The 21,955-nt window shown below is 32.8% G+C and overlaps 3 protein-coding genes across 4 annotated transcripts; 2 read left to right on the top strand and 1 right to left on the bottom strand.

The window, feature by feature from the left end:
- The first annotated feature begins 4,139 nt into the window (after positions 1 to 4,139).
- Positions 4,140 to 7,463, top strand: LOC105769771 (uncharacterized). The gene is made up of 7 exons (XM_012590630.2): positions 4,140 to 4,908; positions 5,311 to 5,349; positions 5,454 to 5,524; positions 5,632 to 5,696; positions 5,952 to 6,041; positions 6,116 to 6,208; positions 6,838 to 7,463. The coding sequence occupies exons 1-7, from the start codon at positions 4,505 to 4,507 to the stop codon at positions 7,270 to 7,272; spliced, it is 1,197 nt and encodes a 398-aa protein (XP_012446084.1). The 5' UTR covers positions 4,140 to 4,504; the 3' UTR covers positions 7,273 to 7,463.
- A 1,977-nt stretch (positions 7,464 to 9,440) lies between these two features.
- On the top strand, positions 9,441 to 16,140 carry LOC105769296 (casein kinase 1-like protein HD16). Of its 2 annotated transcripts, XR_008195999.1 has the most exons (18): positions 9,441 to 10,178; positions 10,469 to 10,579; positions 10,658 to 10,731; positions 10,845 to 10,914; positions 11,001 to 11,056; positions 11,140 to 11,211; positions 11,413 to 11,507; positions 11,597 to 11,663; positions 11,828 to 11,957; positions 12,037 to 12,255; positions 13,051 to 13,193; positions 13,275 to 13,449; positions 13,628 to 13,718; positions 13,813 to 13,970; positions 14,067 to 14,255; positions 14,337 to 14,535; positions 15,425 to 15,519; positions 15,647 to 16,140. XR_008195999.1 is itself a non-coding variant. In XM_052630921.1 (16 exons), the coding sequence occupies exons 1-16, from the start codon at positions 10,092 to 10,094 to the stop codon at positions 14,394 to 14,396; spliced, it is 1,797 nt and encodes a 598-aa protein (XP_052486881.1). In that variant the 5' UTR covers positions 9,441 to 10,091; the 3' UTR covers positions 14,397 to 16,066. The 2 variants fall into 2 exon arrangements, 1 of the variants encoding a protein (XP_052486881.1); XM_052630921.1 differs by having other exon boundaries at positions 14,337 to 16,066.
- Positions 16,141 to 17,680: 1,540 nt separating this feature from the next.
- LOC105771162 (protein SAWADEE HOMEODOMAIN HOMOLOG 1) lies at positions 17,681 to 20,871 on the bottom strand. The gene is made up of 9 exons (XM_012592572.2): positions 20,455 to 20,871; positions 19,845 to 19,930; positions 19,672 to 19,717; positions 19,428 to 19,566; positions 18,837 to 18,906; positions 18,628 to 18,679; positions 18,255 to 18,398; positions 18,044 to 18,163; positions 17,681 to 17,918 (listed from the first exon to the last, which is right to left on the bottom strand). Exons 1-9 carry the CDS (start codon positions 20,515 to 20,517, stop codon positions 17,865 to 17,867), a joined length of 774 nt encoding a protein of 257 aa, XP_012448026.1. The 5' UTR covers positions 20,518 to 20,871; the 3' UTR covers positions 17,681 to 17,864.
- Positions 20,872 to 21,955: the final 1,084 nt, after the last annotated feature.

The following is a 21,955-nucleotide window of genomic DNA, read 5'->3' as shown; positions in this document are numbered from 1 at the left end:
GCCCATTATCTTCCGTTCAAAGCATAAGGTATTGGGTTGGGTTTTTATCCAAAATCTTAAAATAATGAAAACCATACAGGCATATCGTTTTAACGCCCAAATATAAAATCGTTAAGCCCATAAGTTTCTAGATGATGGTCCAGATGGACCATTAATTTGCTTAAAACCCTACTTGATGGTCCATGTTTATTCAATATTATGAGCCGACAAACTATTGCCCTTCATACCGTTGCAAGCCCATCTTTCAATTTTAATAGATAGAAAACAAATTATCTTTTTTTTTTTCCAAAATTAACATAATAACATTTTCTTGAAAAGGTAATGATTTTTTAAATTAAATTAGGTATTTATATAGTTGAAATGAATACTGAATTTTAAATTTAAGTTTTATAATTATTATATAAATAAATAAAACACAAAAAGTTTTATAATATTATAAAAATTTGTATTTTAATTTCTTTTATTGAGTTTATATCGCTTAATTCAAGACAATAAATTAATTATATATTTTATTATAGTAGGTATATTGTGTAAATAATATATAGATTAACAAATAAGTGTTGGGTACAATGATAATACATATTGCATTTTCAATGAGAGCATATATGTTCAAAGTTCAAACCTTGGATACGGCATTGTTTGAAGAAAACGTTTATAAACCTTGAATATAAATCATAAAATAGACATGAAAAATAAAAATATATAAATTAAATCCATATTTAATGTATAGTTGAGCTTATTATACTCCTACCCGGCTTGCCACATAGTGACATGAAAATTTGTTTAGCAAGCACCCACAGATGGCCCTCCACGTTATATTCTCGGTAGAGATCGTCCCCAATTCGTCATTCATGACCACTAAAATATAACAATCTCGTATTACCTTAATAAAAAAAAAACGTGAGAGCTCGATATATATATTAGGAATGACCATATAATTAGTTTTTAGTTGTTACTTTTAAATATTATTTTAAACATAATAAAAGATAAAAAGCATCATCATATTAATATTTGTTACTTTATTAAAAATAAAATTTAAGTAATTTTATTGATAAAGTGGATGTCAAATTATCTCGTAACACCAACTTAATCAATAATGTAATAATTGTTTTAGATATTTCTTTTGTTAGTTAAAACCCTTAATATTTCTTTTACATTAAATTAAGTGTAAGTTATATTATTACTCATTAAATTATGTATAAACTTTTATTTTGGTTATTTAACTAAAACAAACACAATTTAATAATTAACTTATTTAAAAGTTTTCAATTATTAAAAAAATTATTTAAGCTATTAAACTATTAATTTTTTAAAGTTTATACTGTTAATTTGTTTAATATTATTTGTTACCAAAATTCAAGAAAATAATATTTGTTACCAAAAGCCATTAAAAAGAAAGAAAGAAAAATACGACGAAAAGCGAAAAGAAAAAGAAGAAGTAAAGGACATGACAAATGATAAAACTAAATATCAAATTGTTGATGTTTGAATTTGATTTTTTCCTTAAGATATTTATAGGAGTAAACATAGTAATTAATCTTCCACATTCTATAAGCTTATTAAGATGTTGATCACAAGTTTTAAAGTTACTCCATATCTAGGCGATAATTAAACCCTCAACCATTAATTAAGATAGGAGAAACCCTTGTCATCTCGTTTAAATTTTATATTAATAAAATATTTTAAAATTAAGTCATTTATCATTACAAGTATTAGGCATGAAAATCATTACAAGTAAAGAATAATATTACTAGTTTAAATGTATTTGGATTTATGTCTTTGTTATAATAAACGATGCTAATAATTTGTTTATTATTAATTATTTAATGATTAAATGTTAATTTAGTTCACATTACTACTATTTCAACAACTAAATAATTAAATGAGTGTGAAGTTCAATGAACTCATCTTTTATTTTGATTTAGAAATCCGAGGAGTCATGATAAAAAAACAGATACAAATAAAATAAAATAATTTAGCTAATAGATGAAATAAACTTAAGAGTAAATTATTAGTAGTCACACAAATATTAATATTTTATTTTTATCACTTAACTATGAAAAGTTAATAAACAATCGCTCAATTATTAGTATTCTTTTGATCACCCAACTATGAAAATTTACAAAATGATCAACAAACTATTTAATTTTTTTTTTCTTTTTTGTCATCTGTTAGCCAACAATGATAGTCGTTAAATTTGACACAATAGCAACTTTAACCCTCAACATTTGTAATCATTATTAATTTAGTCTTGATTCTAAAAAGAGTTAACACTCCATATTTACACATTTTGTACTTTTTTCAGTTTTATTTTTCTTTGTGACATCGAGGGATAAATTTAAAAGAATTAGAAAAGCCGAAAGTTATTATTTCGGAATTTTGGGTCTTTTGTTTTTCTTTTTGTATATTTTCAATTAAATTTAGTTGATAAATTTGTTTTTTGGCTTTTAAGTGGAATGGGTCACATGGAAAAGTAAATTTACAAAATGACCAAATTACACAATGTATATTAAGGGTTAAATATTTTAGAATCAAGATTAAATTGACACAATATACAAATGTTGAGGGTTAAAATTGTTACTATGCCAATTTTAAAAGCTACCACTGTTTGCTAATTGATGATAAAAAACGAAATTGAATAGTTGATTGACTATTTTTAAACTTTCATAATTGGGTGACAAAAAATTTACTAATAATTAAATGATATTTTATAACTTTTTATAGTTATCTGAAAAAAAATATTAATAATTGAGTGACTACTAACATAATTTACCCATAAACTTAAAAAGATAACAACTATGAAAATGTGACACGTGTAAGTATCTCAGTGACGGTAATGACGAGGAATTCGAGGCTAGGAAAATAGGTCGTGGGGGGTTACGGTCTCATCGATGCTTCCTCGATTCTCAGCTCGTCGAGACTTTTATCCGCTTGGCGCTATTGGCTGGCTTCCCTTTCGCTGCTCAAAATTAATGGTTTTAATTAGTTTGGCGGGGCTATTTAAAGGGCGGTGACCTTTTTGGTTCACCGACCCGACAAATAGTACGACCCGGCAAATGCGGATTATAATATACACTTGAAGGCTGAAGTACGCCCGCCATGCGAGTCAAAACTTTTTAATATTTTGATGGAAAATATATATTTAGTTTTGATTAATTCTATTGAATTAAGTAAATAGTTTTAGAAAAAATGTAAACTTCATTTACCAAAAGAAATACTTTCTCCTTTCTCTCAAAAACTTTTAGGTTAAATTTTGATTTAATGAAATTTGTAGATTTTAATCTGATGAATTTTAATTTTACTTTTTAAATTTATTAATATTATATTAATTTGTTTAATTAAATTAAATTATTAATATTATATTATGCCTATAATTGTATATTTAGTATATATTCTACAATTGAATTCAGTCTAATTCTCTATTTTTTCGAAGTTTGAAATTTTAATATTGATACAAATGATAGTCGTTAATCTATTAATTATATTTTTAACGAGTAAAATGTGAAATAATAAGTTAACAACGCATTAGACATACAATAATATATTTACCTCATCATATTAATAATAAAATTTAATGAACTTACTGTTATTACTTGACGAGAATTGATATATTAAAATTTGAAAAGTATAGGACTAACTTTAGTTGTTACGGTATCTTATACGAAAGTAAAAAAAGAAAAATAATGGTGAAAAAATAGAGAAGAAGAAGACAATCCATTAGCTTATCTGTAGTCTCGTCGCCCTCTACAGATGAATTTTAAGAAATATTTAAATAAAAAAATTTATCGAGTTGAATTCCAAATCAATTATTTTTACTATAATTATATAAAAACTTCATAATGTTCATATTAATGACAGAATTTAAAAACTCTTTTATTTTACCTAATATTCGATAAAATTTGTGATAAATTATTGAGCTTTATCTTTTTCCTCCACATTTTTATTTTACATTTTTGTTCCTTTGTTTTTTTCTATGAACAAAAATAAAGTGGGGAGTCGTCGAGTTGATAACCCGTCTCTCGTCTAATTATTCGCACAAACGAGAAACAGTTAAAAACATGACTCTGGCGCTTGGAAGCCGAGCTGCGAGGCTGGCTACGCGTACAGTTTCTTTCAATTTCTGTTGCTTAGCGTAAGCTTCACTGTTCCTTCTCCTAATTTCAACTATGAAGAATCAAACTCTCCTACACCCAAATGTCGAAGCACGCTATACATCTCACTCCATCATCGCCGTCCATCCTTCTTCCAAGATTGAAAATCATTTCCCCCACTCCATCAAACATTTCCACGTCACCTCAGCCGTTACTTGATCTTTCTTTTCCCCCCTGGTTTCCTTGTCCGAAACCTGCCCGCGCTTTATAAATATTCCAGCCAAATTGCCCCTGGCCTGTAAAATTTTACCTCTTTTTTTCCTTTGTTTCCTCTTCTTATTTCCATATCCATATATTTTTAGTTTTGGTTTTATTTTTTCATTTTTTTAATTTGATTTTTTGCCATCTCTGTCATGTCAACGGCTGGGGAGATGGAGCCATTGACATCGGGAGCAAGCAATCGGATAATCCCGATCTTAAAAACTCTAAGAACTCCTCTGATTTTCATTCAATCAGTAATCTTGTACATCCTCATCCTACTCTTCCCTCGGCGCCGGCAATTTCGGACGGATGTTGCGGCGGTTGACGGTGCTGCTTCCGAGCCGCAATCTCCGGCTAAAACGGCGAGGCGGAAATCGTTATGGAGGCTAGAAGAGGAGGACACCTTAAGAAGGAGATCGTTGGCGGAGGGTTTGAACATGGGGCTCGAAACCGAGGACGGAGAGATTCAGTACCGCTGGAACACATCTCTGTTCTTTGGCGTTCGAAGAAATGCCTTGTTTAGCCGGTCTTGGCTTCCGGCTACCGGTGAACTAAAGTAAGCGGTAGTCTTCTTTTTTATCGACGTTCTTTATTTTTCTTCTTAATTTGTGTGCTTAATTATGAACTTAAGTTACTAACTTTTGAATTGCTTATGACCCGAGAATAGTAGAGTCTTTACACAAATCAACTTATTTTCAATTTCCTATATTTAGAACGCTAATTCGAGTGGACCAAGATTTTGAATTTTAGTATAAGTTCGGTGGAATGATGCTTTGCTTTCTTCAGCAATTACATTCTTTTTGGGTTGATGTACAAATAACGCTTTGCTGTTAGTTTGTCTGTAGCATCATGCTAGGCAGTAGCCTCTACTTTTGTTCTTTACTTTTATTATATAGCTGTCTTCATTCCATTGCTTTACTCTCTCGTCTCCTAACTGCTTGCTTGTCTGTGATTTTAGGGGAATTTTGATCATTATACATGGGCTGAACGAGCACAGGTAACACTAGTTTCTAAATCAAGCCTACGAAGATCTCAGTTTTTTATCCCATTGGAAAAGAATTTCCTCATTTTTCACTCTGTTTTTGTGGTGTTCATTTCCAGTGGAAGATATGCTCAATTTGCAAAGCAACTAATCTCTTGCAACTTTGGTGTATATGCAATGGACTGGATAGGTACATAATCTGACACAAGTATTTCTGCATTTGTTTTTGTTTTGCAAAAATCTATTCAAGAGTATTGATTTTAAGTTGTGGTAATGAGAAAAACTTCATTGCTATAGGTCATGGTGGCAGTGATGGATTGCATGGATATGTTCCTTCACTTGATCATGTTGTTGCAGACACTGTAAGTAGTTTAATTATCTGTATTTCTTTTAATGTGCAATTGAAATTAACTCTTTCTGATTACTTTGTCATTTAACATTTAATTGGATAACCCTATTGCTCTTGTGATGATAAAACATTTTAACCATTAACAATTTGAAGTTTACTATCTTGACTACTGGTCAGTGACAAATAACTAAAACCATAACTTGGAAGTCTTTGGCTTTATTCAAAATATGCCTGCAAGTAGGTGCTAAGTTTTTCTCTCTACTTCCAGGGGGCTTTCTTGGAAAAGATCAAATCAGAGAACCCAGGTGTACCTTGCTTCCTTTTTGGTCACTCTACCGGTGGAGCTGTGGTTTTGAAGGTATCACATCTGCCGATTGCTTTAACTGAATTATCTGCCGAACCTTTTTAATTAAATAAGGTGTGATTTACCAGGCAGCTTCCCATCCTCGTATTGAAGGAATGCTGGAGGGAGTTGTGCTGACCTCTCCAGCTTTGCGTGTTAAACCAGCACATCCAATTGTTGGGGTAAGTTGCTGCTTCTTATTCTATATTTGTACCGTGCTAAATCATGCTGTAGTTGCCTCCGAATTTTATTTCTTTAACTTTAGTGTTAAAAGTTAAATGTGCTTCGACCAACCAATCACCCATGATTGGTTTAATAATTTAACTAAGGAATATTTTTAATATCACTTTCATTTATGTTTTAATATCACTTTCATTTATGCGGGCTTTCTTCTTGTGATCGATTTCTTAGTTCTTTTCAAACGTCTATATTCTGTCAAGCGAAAGATCTGTGCAGATAAAGGTATTTAGGAGGTGTTAATTCCTTTTAGAGACAGCTCGTCTGGTTTTAGTTTGAATATTGTTTTCATGGTTTTGCCCTATCATGTCATCTAACTATTATGGTTGAGATTTGTGAGTTGCTTTGGTTTTGTATAACCATTTTGCTACTGTGTAATATCAATTACATATTATAAAGAATAAAATTGGTTGTGGTTTAACTCAATATTCGTATGTATCCTCCTTGTATCCCGTCAAATTGGTATTTTAGTACTGATTGAAACAGATATGATGAATTGCCACTTTTTTCCTCCATGATTTTTTATTTTAATTTTTATATATAAAATATAAATATATATGGTGTTTTTATGCAGGCTATTGCTCCTCTTTTTTCTCTGGTTGCTCCTAAGCTCCAGTTTAAAGGTGCGAACAAGAAGGGCATCCCAGTTTCAAGGGACCCTGCCGCACTCTTGGCCAAGTACTCTGATCCCTTGGTCTACACTGGTCCAATAAGGGCCCGAACTGGGCATGAGATATTGCGCATTTCCTCTTATTTGATGCGGAACTTTAAGTCCGTGACAGTCCCATTCTTTGTTCTGCATGGGACTGCAGACAAAGTCACTGATCCACTCGCCTCCCAGGATTTCTACAACGAGGCATCCTCCACCTTCAAAGACATAAAGCTCTATGAAGGCTTCTTGCATGATCTTCTCTTTGAACCCGAGCGTGAAGAGATAGGGCAGGATATAATCAACTGGATGGAGAAGCGATTAGGCACCATAGCCGAAAATATTGATCATATCTGGTGAATGATCTTGCAGGACGCCATCTCAAGTGTTTTTTTTTTTTCCTTTCTCAAAACTAATGTTAGAACATCGCACTTGAAAGAACAAGTAGATGTTTTAGTAAAATTTAAAAGCTCACGTTTGTTGATCTGGTTTTATAGTGAAATTTGTAACCGTGTATAATCAATATTAATCTAGTGGTTTGTTTCATTTTATATGGTTGTATTTCTGATTTATCCATAAACTATAATTCTTTGCTTGTCTATCCTGATAGAATAAATTCTGTGCAAGACATGTGCTACTTCTGGCTTATGTAGGCAAAAAGAATATTTCATGTAGCGGATGTATATGACACATGTGAAAACGATACTAAAATTGCTATGGCAGCAAAATGGGCTGTATGATGTGCACTAGGCTTGTTAGGGTAGAAATATTAGTGGCTTAATCCCTGATCGGATAGAAGAGAGAATTTGGTGAGGGCCAATGTTTTGGCTGAAATATGGGGTTGAAGAACTTGGGGATAAGCATATATAGTATGCTGTGCTGGACTGCAGATGCAATATGCTCCTTGATTTGATGTTATCTTCTCTGCTTGTACGAGTTTTCTCTATTGATGGATAAAATGTATATTACTTTTTAAACATTTGAGTTTGTTTGCGTATTTTGGCAACAGCACATTCGTACATTTGGTAGTAAGTTCATAATTTCTAAAAACTATCTACGAAGTATACATAGATTACTATGTAAACTATGATATAAAATTTTACTAATTCTGTTCAATTTTCGTTTCTAAAAAAAGAAATTGACTGAGATTGATATCCAAGGACTAATGTGATTAAAAATAAATTAAAATCAAAATGATAAAAAATAAATAAATGTCAAGGTGTCTTAATAATTTATACTTTCACGATTAAATTCTATAAGACTAAAACAGTGATTTTTATCACGATTAAATAATGAAAATGAAAGAGATTTGAATTGGAAAAAGAAACATGTTAAATGGTTGGATGTGTCTGTGAATTTTTTATTTTAAATAAATATGATAACTGTCACTATAATAACTTCTATCGTGGTGAGCTGTTTTAATTTGTTGCTCATGTTGATTTATCGTATTTGATTGTGAAATACAATGAAAAACAAAATCTTTTACCCTTTATAATTGTGGAGTTTAAAACAAATACACAATTAATGTATTAAATATCATTCTTTTATAATAACAAATTATTTTTAGAATATTTAAAATAATTTTGATATATATATATATGGTAAAATTTCAAGCCTACAACTTGGACTAGGTCTAGAGGATGTAAAGCCAATAGCGGACCTTGAGTCAGGACAGTAGGGAAGGCGAAATTTTCCAACTATCTTACATAACCTTTAGACTTTTCTCAAACTTTCATTTACGAATACACCAAATCTTTAATATATATATATATATATATATATATATTTAATTTTAATATTTCCTTCTATCGAAGATACACCATTTTTAGGATTGAATTGATATTTAAATAGTTTAGAGTTTTGATTCTCAATTTAATCGGTTTCATAGAAAATCAATTCAACTAATTTGACCATCAATTCAATTAGTTCTATTGACTGATTTGACTAATTTAATCCGTTGATTCAATTAATTTACAAATAAATTAATCTAATCCTTTATTCTAAACTAACATCTCAATCGATTATCGATTTGGCTAATATAATTCGATTTTAAAATAACCCACAAATTATATATAAATTAAGAAAATAAAAAAACCAGCCTGCCAAAAAAATCAAAATATTAAACTTTATATTAATTCATTAAAATCAAATTTAAATAAATAAAACCAAACTTAACTTCCATAAATTTTTTTGTCTACACAGATAAATTTATTCTAAATAATTTATAATATTTTATTGAGATAGTATTACGTGTCACTTAACTATAATTTAATTATTAAATTAATAAAATATTATTTTATATATAAATTAAATTATATTTATGCGATAATATATGAGATTTGAAGCTAAAAACATGGTGCATGGTAAATATATAAATTTTATCATTATAATTAAAATATCAATTAATTTTATATAAAATTTTAATAAATATTTTCATTACATAAATTTTTTTCCATGCCAATTCAAAATTAATTTCATTAGACCACGCTAGTAATACATAATATTGAAAATTTAAGATGAATTTAAAATCAACAGTAGGGAAAAAAAAAATCAGGAGGAAGCATTGTCTCTCTAATTTCTCACCTCCATTTCTCTCTGTGTCTCACTCTCACCTGGTTGTATCCCATTCCTTTCATTTCCCTCCACAGATCTCCAAAATTTCCATTACCAAACCCCAATTTCACCATCTTTATCTGTTCTAATCAAATAAAATCTTCCTACTCTCTCTAACTTTTTTTTTTGTTATTGGGTTAATATCCTATCTCTCAAAGCCTGTAATCAAAATTAATCGGCCGATGATTCTAGAACCTTCATGGATCTTCACCAAGCTACTACCCTTTATGGACGAATGTAGTCCCTACGATGCCTGAGCTGCGTAGCCGAGCTCGCAGAGATCGGGCCTCCGTCAACCCTAACCCGAAACCGAATCCGATTGATATTCTCCCGAAACCCGACACCAACACCGGCAAGAACAAAAGTTCACTGTTCGCACTCGCCAGAGGAGAACCGGACTGGTTAGTAAACAGAAAGACGCGATCGTTGCTGCCACTTGTGATAACAAGCTTAAAAGCAACGACAACGAACACAATAATATCGTGAACGGTGTTACGCCTTTTGGAAGAAAAAAAACGAGGATATTAAAGCCCTTAGGGTTTTGAGAAAAAGGTTGCCGAAAAGATATGGACGAGTACGATAGCGGCGGCCTTAACGGCAATAAAGGCCCTGGAGCCGAAGATGAAGGAAGTGCAGCCCCACTTCCCGAGAAGGTGCTTTTATTTAAAGTTTTCTGGACTTTTTTTTGCTTCATTTTACCTTGAGATTTCTATTTATGGAGTTCAGTTTTTTTGTTTTTAAAGAAAAAAAATTCTGTGCAAACACTCCGTAGAAGAGAAAGAAAAAAGAGTCGCGGACCTGATATTTATTGCTTTTGACTTTGTAAGATTGGTTATAGTATCGAGCTTCATTTTACACAATCAATTAATTGAAGGAAGAAGCAGATAATGTTGTTTTATCAGTTTGAAGAAATTATACTTATTCTTTGTTTTTGCTGCAACAGGTTCAGGTAGGTGGTTCTCCTATGTATAGAGTAGAAAGGAAACTTGGGAAAGGAGGCTTTGGACAAGTGTATGTTGGTAGACGAATTGGTGCTGGTCCAGGAGCTTTAGAGGTATCAAATTATTTCATTGCATACTCTGAAAATTGTTCATATCTGCAATGTGCTAATTTTGTTATGTTTGAACTTTAGGTTGCTTTAAAATTTGAGCATAGAAGCAGCAAAGGATGTAACTATGGGCCACCATATGAGTGGCAAGTTTACGGGTGAGATCCCTTCCATCTCATTGTTTAACCGTTTTATATTTGTATCATAGCCTCATTAATTAGGGTTGCCCGTCATTTGTAATTTTAACTAGGGCTTTAATTTTTTTCTGCAGTGCACTTGGTGGTAGCCATGGTGTGCCTCGAGTTCATTACAAGGGCCGGCAAGGTGACTACTATGTCATGGTATGTCTTTTGCAGTCTCTAAGTTCAATGATATATATATGTATCAGGTTTTAAAGATGACTGAGATTTTGCAATGTTTTGAACAGGTTATGGATATTCTTGGACCTAGCTTATGGGATGTTTGGAATAACAACTCGCACACGTATGTTCCTTCTCAATTAAATTATTTTCCTTACTTTATTAAGAGATTGACTATTTAATGGTAGCTTTTTCTTCAACTTCCAGGATGTCCATTGAAATGGTTGCATGTATTGCCATTGAGGCCATCTCAATTTTAGAGAAGATGCACTCCAGAGGGTGGTTCTTTTTTCTATTTTGCTTGTTCTTTGTTTTTCACTTGGTTTTAAATATGGCAAGAAGATTTATCTTGTTAAGAAAGTTAAAGTACTTTGATTGATAATGCTGAAGAGGTCTACTAAATCAATGTATCATTGGCTTTGACTTTTGATCATTGGAAGACATTTGTTGCTATAATGCTGTTGCTTTTGTGTTTTGCAGATATGTGCACGGGGATGTAAAACCGGAGAATTTCTTGCTTGGTCCTCCAGGAACTCTAGATGAGAAAAAACTTTTCCTTGTTGACCTAGGATTAGGTAAGCCGTTGATTTTTTCCTTTTAAGATGTGTTTTATTTCAGATCCAGATCATATCTGACAGTTCTTTTGTCTGTTTGAACTCAACAGCAACCAAGTGGCGGGATAGTTCAAGTGGTCAACATGTTGAGTATGATCAACATCCAGATGTTTTCAGGTAAAATTAAATGTTGTTATGAAAAATTATGTTTGCATGCTTTCGTTTCCTTCTTTGATTGTGCTTTTATTAAATTTCTATATCTATAAGCTTGGGAGTCCTTTCTTTCCTTTTCCTCTCTTGGTGTTATGATTAGTTGTTAATTGATTATTCATGTACTGCAGGGGAACAGTACGGTATGCTAGTGTGCATGCTCATCTTGGTAGAACTGGTAGCAGGAGAGACGATCTAGAGTCTCTCGCTTACACCCTCATTTTTCTCCTACGTGGTCGGTTACCCTGGCAAGGGTATCAGGTCTGCATTTACTTAATATAAATTTCAGTATTTTGATATTTATTATCTGTCACCTTCTTGATGTGGGTGGTTATTTTAGGGTGAAAACAAAGGATTTCTTGTTTGTAAGAAGAAGATGGCTACATCCCCAGAAACTTTGTGTTGCTTTTGCCCTGCACCTTTCAGACAGTTTGTTGAGCATGTGGTGAATTTGAAGTTTGATGAGGAACCGAATTATGCAAAATACATCTCCCTTTTTGATGGGATTGTTGGTCCAAATCCAGATATTAGGCCAATCAATACTGATGGTGCTCAGAAGGTACTTTTGCTTCTTTCGTCTGCATTATTTGGTAATTACGGATTCAAATAGCGCCGAAATAGCGGTATAGTGGCCACTATTTAGTGCTAGTGCTGCTGGCCGCCACAGCTATCGGAAGAAAAACGGTTGAGTTTAAATCACAACAATTGCAGTGAATAGTGGCGGCAATAATCAGTGTAGTGGTAATAACGACCCGCTATTCCTGTTTTCAGGCTAATTCATAAGTTAAAGAGCGATAAAATTAAGAAGAGAGAGAGAGAGAGATCACTTAACCAGAGGATGGAGAGTAGATGAAGAAGATAGTCAAAGTAAAAAATAGATGACTTCAAAAAATAAAGAAATTAATGTTACATGGTTTCACACATTTTAACCTTTAGTCTTTTTAGGCATTTTAAGCTTAGCTTCTCAGGGACTAATGCTGAAAAAACTAAAATGAAAATGAAATTAATGTGTATTTATTTATTATATAAAAAATATTAAATCAATTAAAATATCATAGAATATATTAAAACATTTTAAAAATGGTTAGAAAATAGCTTTCATGATTGTAATTATAATTTTTAAACTTCACAATAAACTAAGCAAAAAAAAAAAAAAATCACAACCACAATGAGCGCAATGGCCGTGATAACCTCCGTTTGACCCACAATTGTGATAAGCACGATGCGACCGAAAAAGCAACTGCAGCTGCGACCACAATTTAAATCCCTATTTTGGTTGGCTTCTCACTGAGAGAAACTTGTCTCAATTGTTGTCTTGTTGGAATTCATTTAACATGTAATTTTTGTCTTGTAGCTTATGTATCAAGTAGGACAAAAGAGAGGCCGGTTAACGATGGAGGAGGACGAGGATGAGCAACCAAAGAAGAAGGTTCGAATGGGAATGCCTGCAACACAATGGATTAGTGTGTATAATGCTCGTAGGCCTATGAAGCAAAGGTATATATCTTAAAATCACCATCAAGCTTCTGAAGTTTATGAGTAGGAATAGATGTTGCTAATTTTTCTCCCTGGTTGTAGATACCATTATAATGTAGCAGATGTGAGGCTTCCCCAGCATATCGAGAAAGGAAATGAAGATGGGTTATTTATCAGCTGTGTGGCTTCTTGTTCAAACCTATGGGCTCTTATTATGGATGCTGGCACTGGCTTCACTGCTCAAGTTTATGAACTCTCTGCATACTTTCTTCATAAGGTTGCTTGTGTTCTTATTCCCAGAATTGTGTTTATTGCATCTCCCAATTACATTTCTTGTTAGCTGTATGCTAATTGATATTTGTACTTAGTTATGCATGTCAAACATTGTTGTAAATGGGTCTTAATTTCTTGTCTTAGCTCAAACATTAACATACCAATTTTGTAACTTTCTGAAGGAATGGATTATGGAGCAGTGGGAAAAAAATTACTACATCAGTGCAATTGCAGGAGCTAATAATGGGAGTTCATTAGTTGTAATGTCCAAGGGTTAGTTTAGCAATCCCTAAAGTATCTAAAATGAAATTACAGTATTTTCTATGTTACACAATTTAGCTCATTTCTGTAACTTCATTGAATGTAGGGACCCAGTATTTGCAGCAATCCTACAAAGTTAGCGATTCATTTCCCTTTAAGTGGATCAACAAAAAATGGAGGGAGGGTTTCTATGTGACTGCCATGGCCACTGCTGGAAGCAGATGGGCAATTGTTATGTCACGCGGTGCTCCATTTTCTGACCAGGTTTTATTGGATTTCCTTCAATGTCTATTCCCTGGCACTTGTGGTAAATGGAAAAACTTGCTGCCTGATAATATGTTTTTGTTGGTGCGCTTGCAGGTTGTAGAATTAGATTTTCTCTACCCCAGTGAAGGTATTCACCGGAGATGGGATAATGGCTACCGTATCACTTCAACTGCTGCAACCTGGGATCAAGCTGCTTTTGTTCTTAGTGTTCCAAGAAGAAAACCCACAGATGAAACTCAGGAGACTCTTCGAACTTCAGCTTTTCCTAGCACTCACGTGAAGGTATTTCATCCAACTTTATTCATTAACTGCTTTCATCCTTGTTTTCTAAGTGAAAATGTTTACACACTGTTTTTTCACCAGGAGAAATGGGCAAAGAATCTGTATATTGCATCAGTTTGTTATGGCCGAACTGTTTCATGATCTGCCAAATGATTTGTTCACATGCCGGTCTTTTTATTTTAACCGTGCATGTGTACGACAAGGGATGGCTCAACTGCTTCAATTTTAGGGGGCAGAACTCTTTAGCTGGAATGATTGATCACAGCATTTTGGAGTTGATGTATGCAAAATTCTACTTTATTGTCATCATCATCTAGCATCTACTAAAACCTGTGCACTGTCATTCATCCAAGTCAAAACTCAAAAGCTTCTGTCGAATTAGATGCAAATGTTCTTACCTTACTTGTATAGTTTTGAAATCATAACTTCTTGGTTGAAGGCAAGTGCCAAGGATAAGTTTTAATTGTTGGTGGTGTTTGAGGCCTTGTTTTCTGGACTAGAGGATCATTATGATCCTTCAGGCTTTCACTTCTAGGATGTCTGATTTGAGCCTAAAGAAAGAATGTTACTTGTTTTGTATATTTTGAAGCAGAAGATGTAATAGGATATTGTTATTATTTATTTCTTGCGCTGTAGTTGGTGCGTGTATTGTCATTTCCCTAAAAGCTAAATCCAGTGCAAGCAGTGCATGATCAATCTTAGTATCTCGTAGCTAATGCCTTGCCTTTTTTGCCAAACACCCCGAGTTTTTATCCCATTATTTTTTTCCCTTTTTGAAGTAGCAAACGCCTTAACTTTTTTTGCCGAACACCCCAAGTTTGCAAATTATTTTGGTGGATGTTTTCTTCCCATTATCTATTTCTCTCTTTTCTAAGTCGGGATTTCATGCTTTTGTTCCAAGGAGTGATATACCCCTTTCAAAGAAGTCCTACCGTGTCATTACAGATAAAGCATTTGAATATTGAACTTATTACATTTAATGAATGCCTTAGTGGTAAAAATAGTGGCTGATGTAGTCTGATAGTTCCATTTGTATTTTAGCTTACAATATGATCCTTTGCTATCTTGATGCTGTACTGTGGATTTTAGACCTTAGATGGTGGTCTGAGGTGATTCTTTGTCTAAGGCCCCAAATGTGAGCCTGTTAGATTCTTTTGTATTATTAACAGAGTCAAAATCTCAGAAGCAGAAATGCAGCAGAGGCCCTTTTTACATGCCTAGAAGTTTTTGCCAGGTGCCACGAGAACAACCAACATATGATTTGGTAAGGAGTTTCATTGGTTAATTTGATGCGTTATAAAACCGGAGATTGATTGCACTATTTTCTGCTTCTGTTTTTGTGCACATTGCCCATTCTGTTTATTCGCAATATTTTTCCATGTATTTTGCAGGTTTAACTTCAGGTTGATTCATCTTTGATTTCGACAGTCATTTTTTTCTGCCCCTAATGTGGTAAACATATCATGTCTTTTTCAGCAATTCATATAAATTATCTATAGTGTGGCAATGACATTTTTTTTTAGTTTAACAGAAAATACATGTGTCCACCCCGCTCCTGGTGATAGTTGGGGCACCAACACTTTTTTATTTGACCTCTGTTCGTTTTGTTAGTTGTGGCATCAAAAGCAGTAAGCAATTTTCTCGAACATGCTGAAAGTTGTTGATATTGTGGTTAAAGAATCTCTCTGGGACTGGAGAGTTTTGTTTTCTTGCTTACGAACAGTTGTCATACAATAAGACAATTTGTACTTGTGTTCAGTTGCATTTCCATGCATGTAAACCCCCGCTAATATAATGGGTTGTTTCAGCAATGGCTATGCGTTACTATTGACTTTTCCCTAGTTTGGGGCAAAAAAAGTATCGAGACTTGCTGTTTGATCCAAAATGCTTTTGTTAGATGTCTAACCTGATGGTAATTGTAATCGAGTATTTCACCATAATAGTCTTTAACAGGTAGGTAGTATTTGGTCATTCCGAGGTTTTGGATTGATTTTGATGAGATTAAAAGCAGTGGTGGTGGTGAGATTAAACCAACTGAAATTAATATTTGGATTTAAATACAGCTATAGCAGGGTATTGACAATAAAATTGATTATTATAAATATTACTTTAAAATGTTCTTATAATATAATAAATAAATAAAATTCATGTTTATATTAAATAATAAAATACAAATTACAATTATATTTTTCAAAATAATAATTAAAAGTATTAATATCATATTTATATTAAAAATGTACAAGCATTATATAATTAATACACATTTTTAAAAGAACATATGTACCTTTTATAATTTTTAAATTTACATTTATACTTAATATAATATGTTTAATTCGCATAAAATGCATGTTTTATAACTATCAGTTACATATATAGTTTTATTTTAGATTTATATTAAAGTATAATAAAAAAGTTAAAGTGGGAAAAATATTTTCACCGTAGGAGGGTTTAAACACCTATACATTTTGAGGAATCTCACCTCGCTCGTGATATCTAAACACCACCAAATCTTTGTTCGAGAGTGGTTTTGGGGTTGAAAAAGGATTTTTTTTTTCACCAAAAACAATGCCAAACACTTTGGCTTTTAAAGTTGAAAATACATTGGAAAAACGTTTTCCATTTTAACGCAAAAATTGGAGTTTAGATATTTTTGACTTTTGCATTTCGAGTGTAAGTTATCAAAATATCTTTATTTGTTTTAACTATTTAAAATTTTAAATTAATTTATATTTTATATATCATTACATTAACTTATTTAAAATTGTTTATTATTATATTCAAAATTTTAAAATATTTCATGTATAATTAAAATTATAAATAATCTATTAATTATTAAAAGTATTTAAAATATATACTTTAAGTATAATTATATTAAATGATTTAAATATTATTTAAATTAATTTATTTTTCAATTTACAATATCATGTCTATAATGAATATTTTATCTTCTCACTCACAATTTTTAACAGTAATGTCAAATAGATTAAATTAACCCACTTTTTTTACAACACTTTCCAAAAATATTTTTTCTAAACCAAAATTTTTAAAAATACTTTTCAATCACAGCAATGTCAAATTGGTCTTTAGCGAGGTGAGTTTTTACCTTACAAGATGTGAAACAGGCTTCAGTGAAATCCAAAGGGAAAACCTGGTTTTGTGGGGTTTCAGTATGAGAAATGATTTTAAAGATTTTTGCTCAAGTGTGTTGGATGTACTAATGGCGTAACTGGTCAAGGCATCTAACGTTATGATTTAAGAAGTTTCCCTTAATGAAATGAAAATGTTGTTGCCAACAGCTGGTTACTTCGCACTTTTGAGGCATCGAAATCCTTTTAAATCTACTTGGTTATGGTGATTAATACACGGGAACCAATTTTAAGAAGAAAACTGTGATTTTTTACCTGTTTTATATGCATATTCCAACATGAAAACACTGTTTAAACTGTATTACTGTTCCGAAGACAACCATACATAATGGAGATAATTTCCCGTCGGTTCAATTATGCTGACGGTAACCAATTTACATCCTCATAATTCTATTGTTCAGAAAATCACAATTAAAACTGCAAAATGGTGATTGGAAGAGAAGATCAAGAAGCATTCTGCAAATTATCTACTTTGTTGGCCTGGAATATAACATAGTCTCCTCAATCGAACTCTTTCCTGGCAAAAATAGAGAACGAACGAACCTAGAAAGATCAGTATCTGCAGCTTTAAAGGAAATACTTGATACTCTTTAGATGTAGCTGGTATCTAAAGAAGAGTTGACAAAAAGATAAGATGCTTACCTCGGAGTTGTCATGATTATATCGGATCAAAAAGAGACACCTACAACCTCGTATGTCATGCGTTTTCCGTTCAATCTTCACGACATGAGCATCATAGTAAATTGATTGGTCTCTTCTCTCCTAAATTCACGCCAAAAATGCAAATTAAGTAACAATGGGTTGGAAGATTATTGACAAATTTAAGAACAATGAGTACATATCTATAAGTCACCTGCAAGCACAATACGAGATCTCCAATGGTCACCTTATTACATTCAGAATGCTCAAATGGGATGGATCGCTCTCGTACTGCCCTTTTTACATTAACCCATTCATCATCTTCAGCCCCAAATCCCACAAATCTAACACGAACTTCCTTTAACAAACAATATATTTTATCAAATGACTAGAAATACGAATATAACAAACTCTTTTAAGAACTTTTTGCTCTTTTAAACTAAAATCACCCTGTTAATACTTACTGCCTACACATGAATTTGACTCCATGGATCAGTATGTTTGAAAACAACTGTGACTATGTAATTATTAGCTCAGGTTGAGCATCAGCTATACAGTGAGTGCAATAGTATGATTTAGATACTTACAGCTTCACCAGAACTTAAAAACCGGTGAGTGAGAAACATATCAACATCATACCTGTGCATCAAAATAAACTCAGTCCAATATGAGCAAGTTCAAATACAAGACTTCCATGACATAACAGAATAAATGCAAGTATATTCCAACTGTTGTTTTTTTCTACGTAGAAAAGCCTAACGATTACTAATGGATTAATATATATTCATTTACTTACCATGCTCCATCTTTAGATGACTTTGCCTCGAATTTTAGTTCTGACAGATCAGGGATCTTTCCTCCCATTCCTGAAACCATTCCCAGAAAGAGGCAGGTAAGTTAGCAAAGGCAGAACATACTTTTCTCTAGAACATAGAAGGTGGTTCGGTTCTATAGTTATTTGCTAAGTCATTGTTGCTAGATCACAAAGCAGAGGCAGCTATGACCAAGAAAACCGTATGAGATTTCTGCACCAGTCAATATGATCAGTAGTGAATTCATGCCTGTACTGGTAAAAGTCTTACCTTGCAAGTAAAAGTAATTGTCAGGCCTGTTGCTCAAAGAGAGACAAAGGTGCAAATTTGTGATTATAATAGTGACATAGGCCAAACTGACTAAGAATAAATCTTAAGATTGTGTGGACTATTAGTTTATATAACATTTTGTGCTAAAACAAAGGCCTGGAGCCATATCCTCAATGTTTAAATAGCTTTCATGTTCCCGAAATGAGGTAGCAAATTGAACTAAAACCCGTATTACAACAACCAGATTTCTGAATCTCTCCGAACTTTGCCCATTTCCTTTTTTAAATTCCAAATAGGACACACACCTTTAAGATTTTGAGAACCTTGATGTCCATTGTGTAGAGGGCAAGTTTCAGGTATTGGGGACTGATCTTTGGGTGTATCGGTGAAGGAAGGAGCTTTGGATGTGCTTTCTTTCTGCCTAGCTGCAAACCAGCTTTGTACCTGAGAAACAATAAGGAAATAAGTGATCACATTCATAGGAGATATCCTAAAGTATGATATTGAAGGAAAAGAGGAGAAATACTAAGTAATGGAGTAAAGAAAGACCTCAGTCCATTTAACAATAGGTTTGCCAGCACGAGCTGAGGATGCACTGCAAAGACAGCATTCATCTAAGTCCAGGCTAATTCATTTGGTTAATATCAAAGGGTGCAAAGGATAGAGAGAAGAAGGGGAGGGGGAGAAGAACTATAAAGAAAAATACATGAAATGCAACTAACCTAAAACTTCTTGCAAATTTTTGACAAAATTCCTTACTCTGAAGCGGCTCTGTTGATTCGACTAACAATTTCTCCATCTTCTCAATCTGTACATAAAGAGGTAACAGAATAGGCATATATATATGTTTTATAATCCCATAGCAGAATAGCTTTGTAGAAGGCACAAACATGAGGAACCCCAACAGAGATTTAGTATAATGAATGCATTGTTTTGCTTATAGCAAAATGTTAGACTTAGGATCAACAACGTTGAAACATACACTTACGCTGATCAGAAGCAGAAACACAGCACGGTACATCAAAGACAATACATTAAGAAATACAGAAAGCTTTCAATAATATATTTAAAATTTCATGACACCGTATTTGTTCTATTCCCATAACCTGAGCTAAAATTCTCAACTGTTCATACATAAGGAAACTACTACTCATATTACCACAAGAAAACAACAACCCGATGATAATTCTTTAAAAGCAAAAAACAATGAATATGTAAGCAAAAAATTAACAGCTAAAACAACACCATTTAATAAGAATCGGAGAAAACTGATAAGGATTCAGATAATGAAATGCCACTTAAAACTTAAAATAAAGAGCCTTTTATTCTGACCTCAGCTTTTGTAAATCCAGAGAAGACCAGTCTCTCCCTCTGTCTTGGGCGTAGACGATCCATCAAACCACTCGTAAACTAGATTTTTTTTAATGAAAAAAGAATGAAACTTTGAAGGCCTCTTCCCTCTATAAAATGGCGGCCACTCAGGAAAGTTTGGGGGGATTAAGGAAGCCCTGAATTTATATAAACCGGAAAAACCCTAATGCCGGAAGTGTTTGAAGTTTTCACAGACTGTGAGTTGATGAAAGAAGAGAGAATGCCAGTTTAAGCGCCATTCGAGTTTTTGATTCAATTTTATTTATTTATTTATAAATATTTTGTTTACTCCTTTTTTGCTTTGGAGAGGAAAGGCTCAACACTTTTGGTTTTGGCCTTTGCTGCGTAGTAGTAGATCAGAAGCTCTGTTTTGCCATACACCTGGTTACCAAGATAATGTTTTTATCTAAATTTAATCATTATATGATGTATTATTTTATTGATTCTTTTTAGAAAATGTGATTGGTTTATTTTTTAAGGCTTGGTATCCATCGGTTTTTGACCGTATTACTAGCTGTAAGAAGCGGGTCATTGTAAGATAAATCGGCTTCTTGAATTGGAAGCTAATTTTCAAGCTGAATTTGAGAAGGTCCTTGGCCACCAGGAAATCTTGTGGAGACAGATTCGCTTTTGGAAGGAGAATGGTATCAATTTATTTAATATAAAATAGTGTTATGATGAGTAATCCATTATGAATAATGCTATTATTTTCTTCAAGAATCTGTATCCGCTTCATTATAAATTTCCTCTCCTAAGTGAGTTAGAGGTTAAACAATTAACTTGTCATATGGAGTATGAAGAAGTGAAATAGACCTTGTTCGGAATGACTCCATGAAAGGCTCTCGGAGTAGATGGATTTTAAGCACGTTTTTCTCAACGTAGGACTTTCTATTTTTAGGATGACTGATTAACTCTTTAAGAAAATATTTTAGGGTAGTCTTAATTGGGAAGTCTCAACAAAGAGATTACTTCTTTCAAACTTGTCCTATCAATCTCTTTACTAAATTGTGCAAAATTGTGACTAAATTAATTATGAATTAGTTTAGACCAATTATATTCAGAGTCAAGCTAACTTTGTGGTAAGAACAATATTATTATTGCACAGAAAATTATGGACAGAAAGAAAGACAAGATTAATTGGATGGTTATCAAAATTAATTTAGAAAAGGCGTGCAATAGGGTTGGATGAGAATTTATTGAAGATACTTTGATTGAAGCGAAAATGTGGCCTTAGCTTATTCAATTAATTATGCGTTGTATAACTTATTTGGTTGAAATATTGAGGAATAGGGGTTTGACGGACGAATTCCAGCCTACTCGTGGGATCCGCCAAGGGGATCCTTTTATCCCCTTATCTATTCATCGTAAGTACGGAGAAACTTGGGCATAGTATCACTTCGACTATAGAGGCAAGGGAATGGGATCCGATTCGGCTTGATCGTAGGGGGCTATCATTTCGCAG

Source organism: Gossypium raimondii, chromosome 5 (assembly GCF_025698545.1).
Source record: "Gossypium raimondii isolate GPD5lz chromosome 5, ASM2569854v1, whole genome shotgun sequence".
Classification (NCBI taxonomy): domain Eukaryota; kingdom Viridiplantae; phylum Streptophyta; class Magnoliopsida; order Malvales; family Malvaceae; genus Gossypium; species Gossypium raimondii.
Note: the sequence above shows the minus strand (reverse complement) of the source record. Positions and strands in the feature narration are given on the sequence as shown.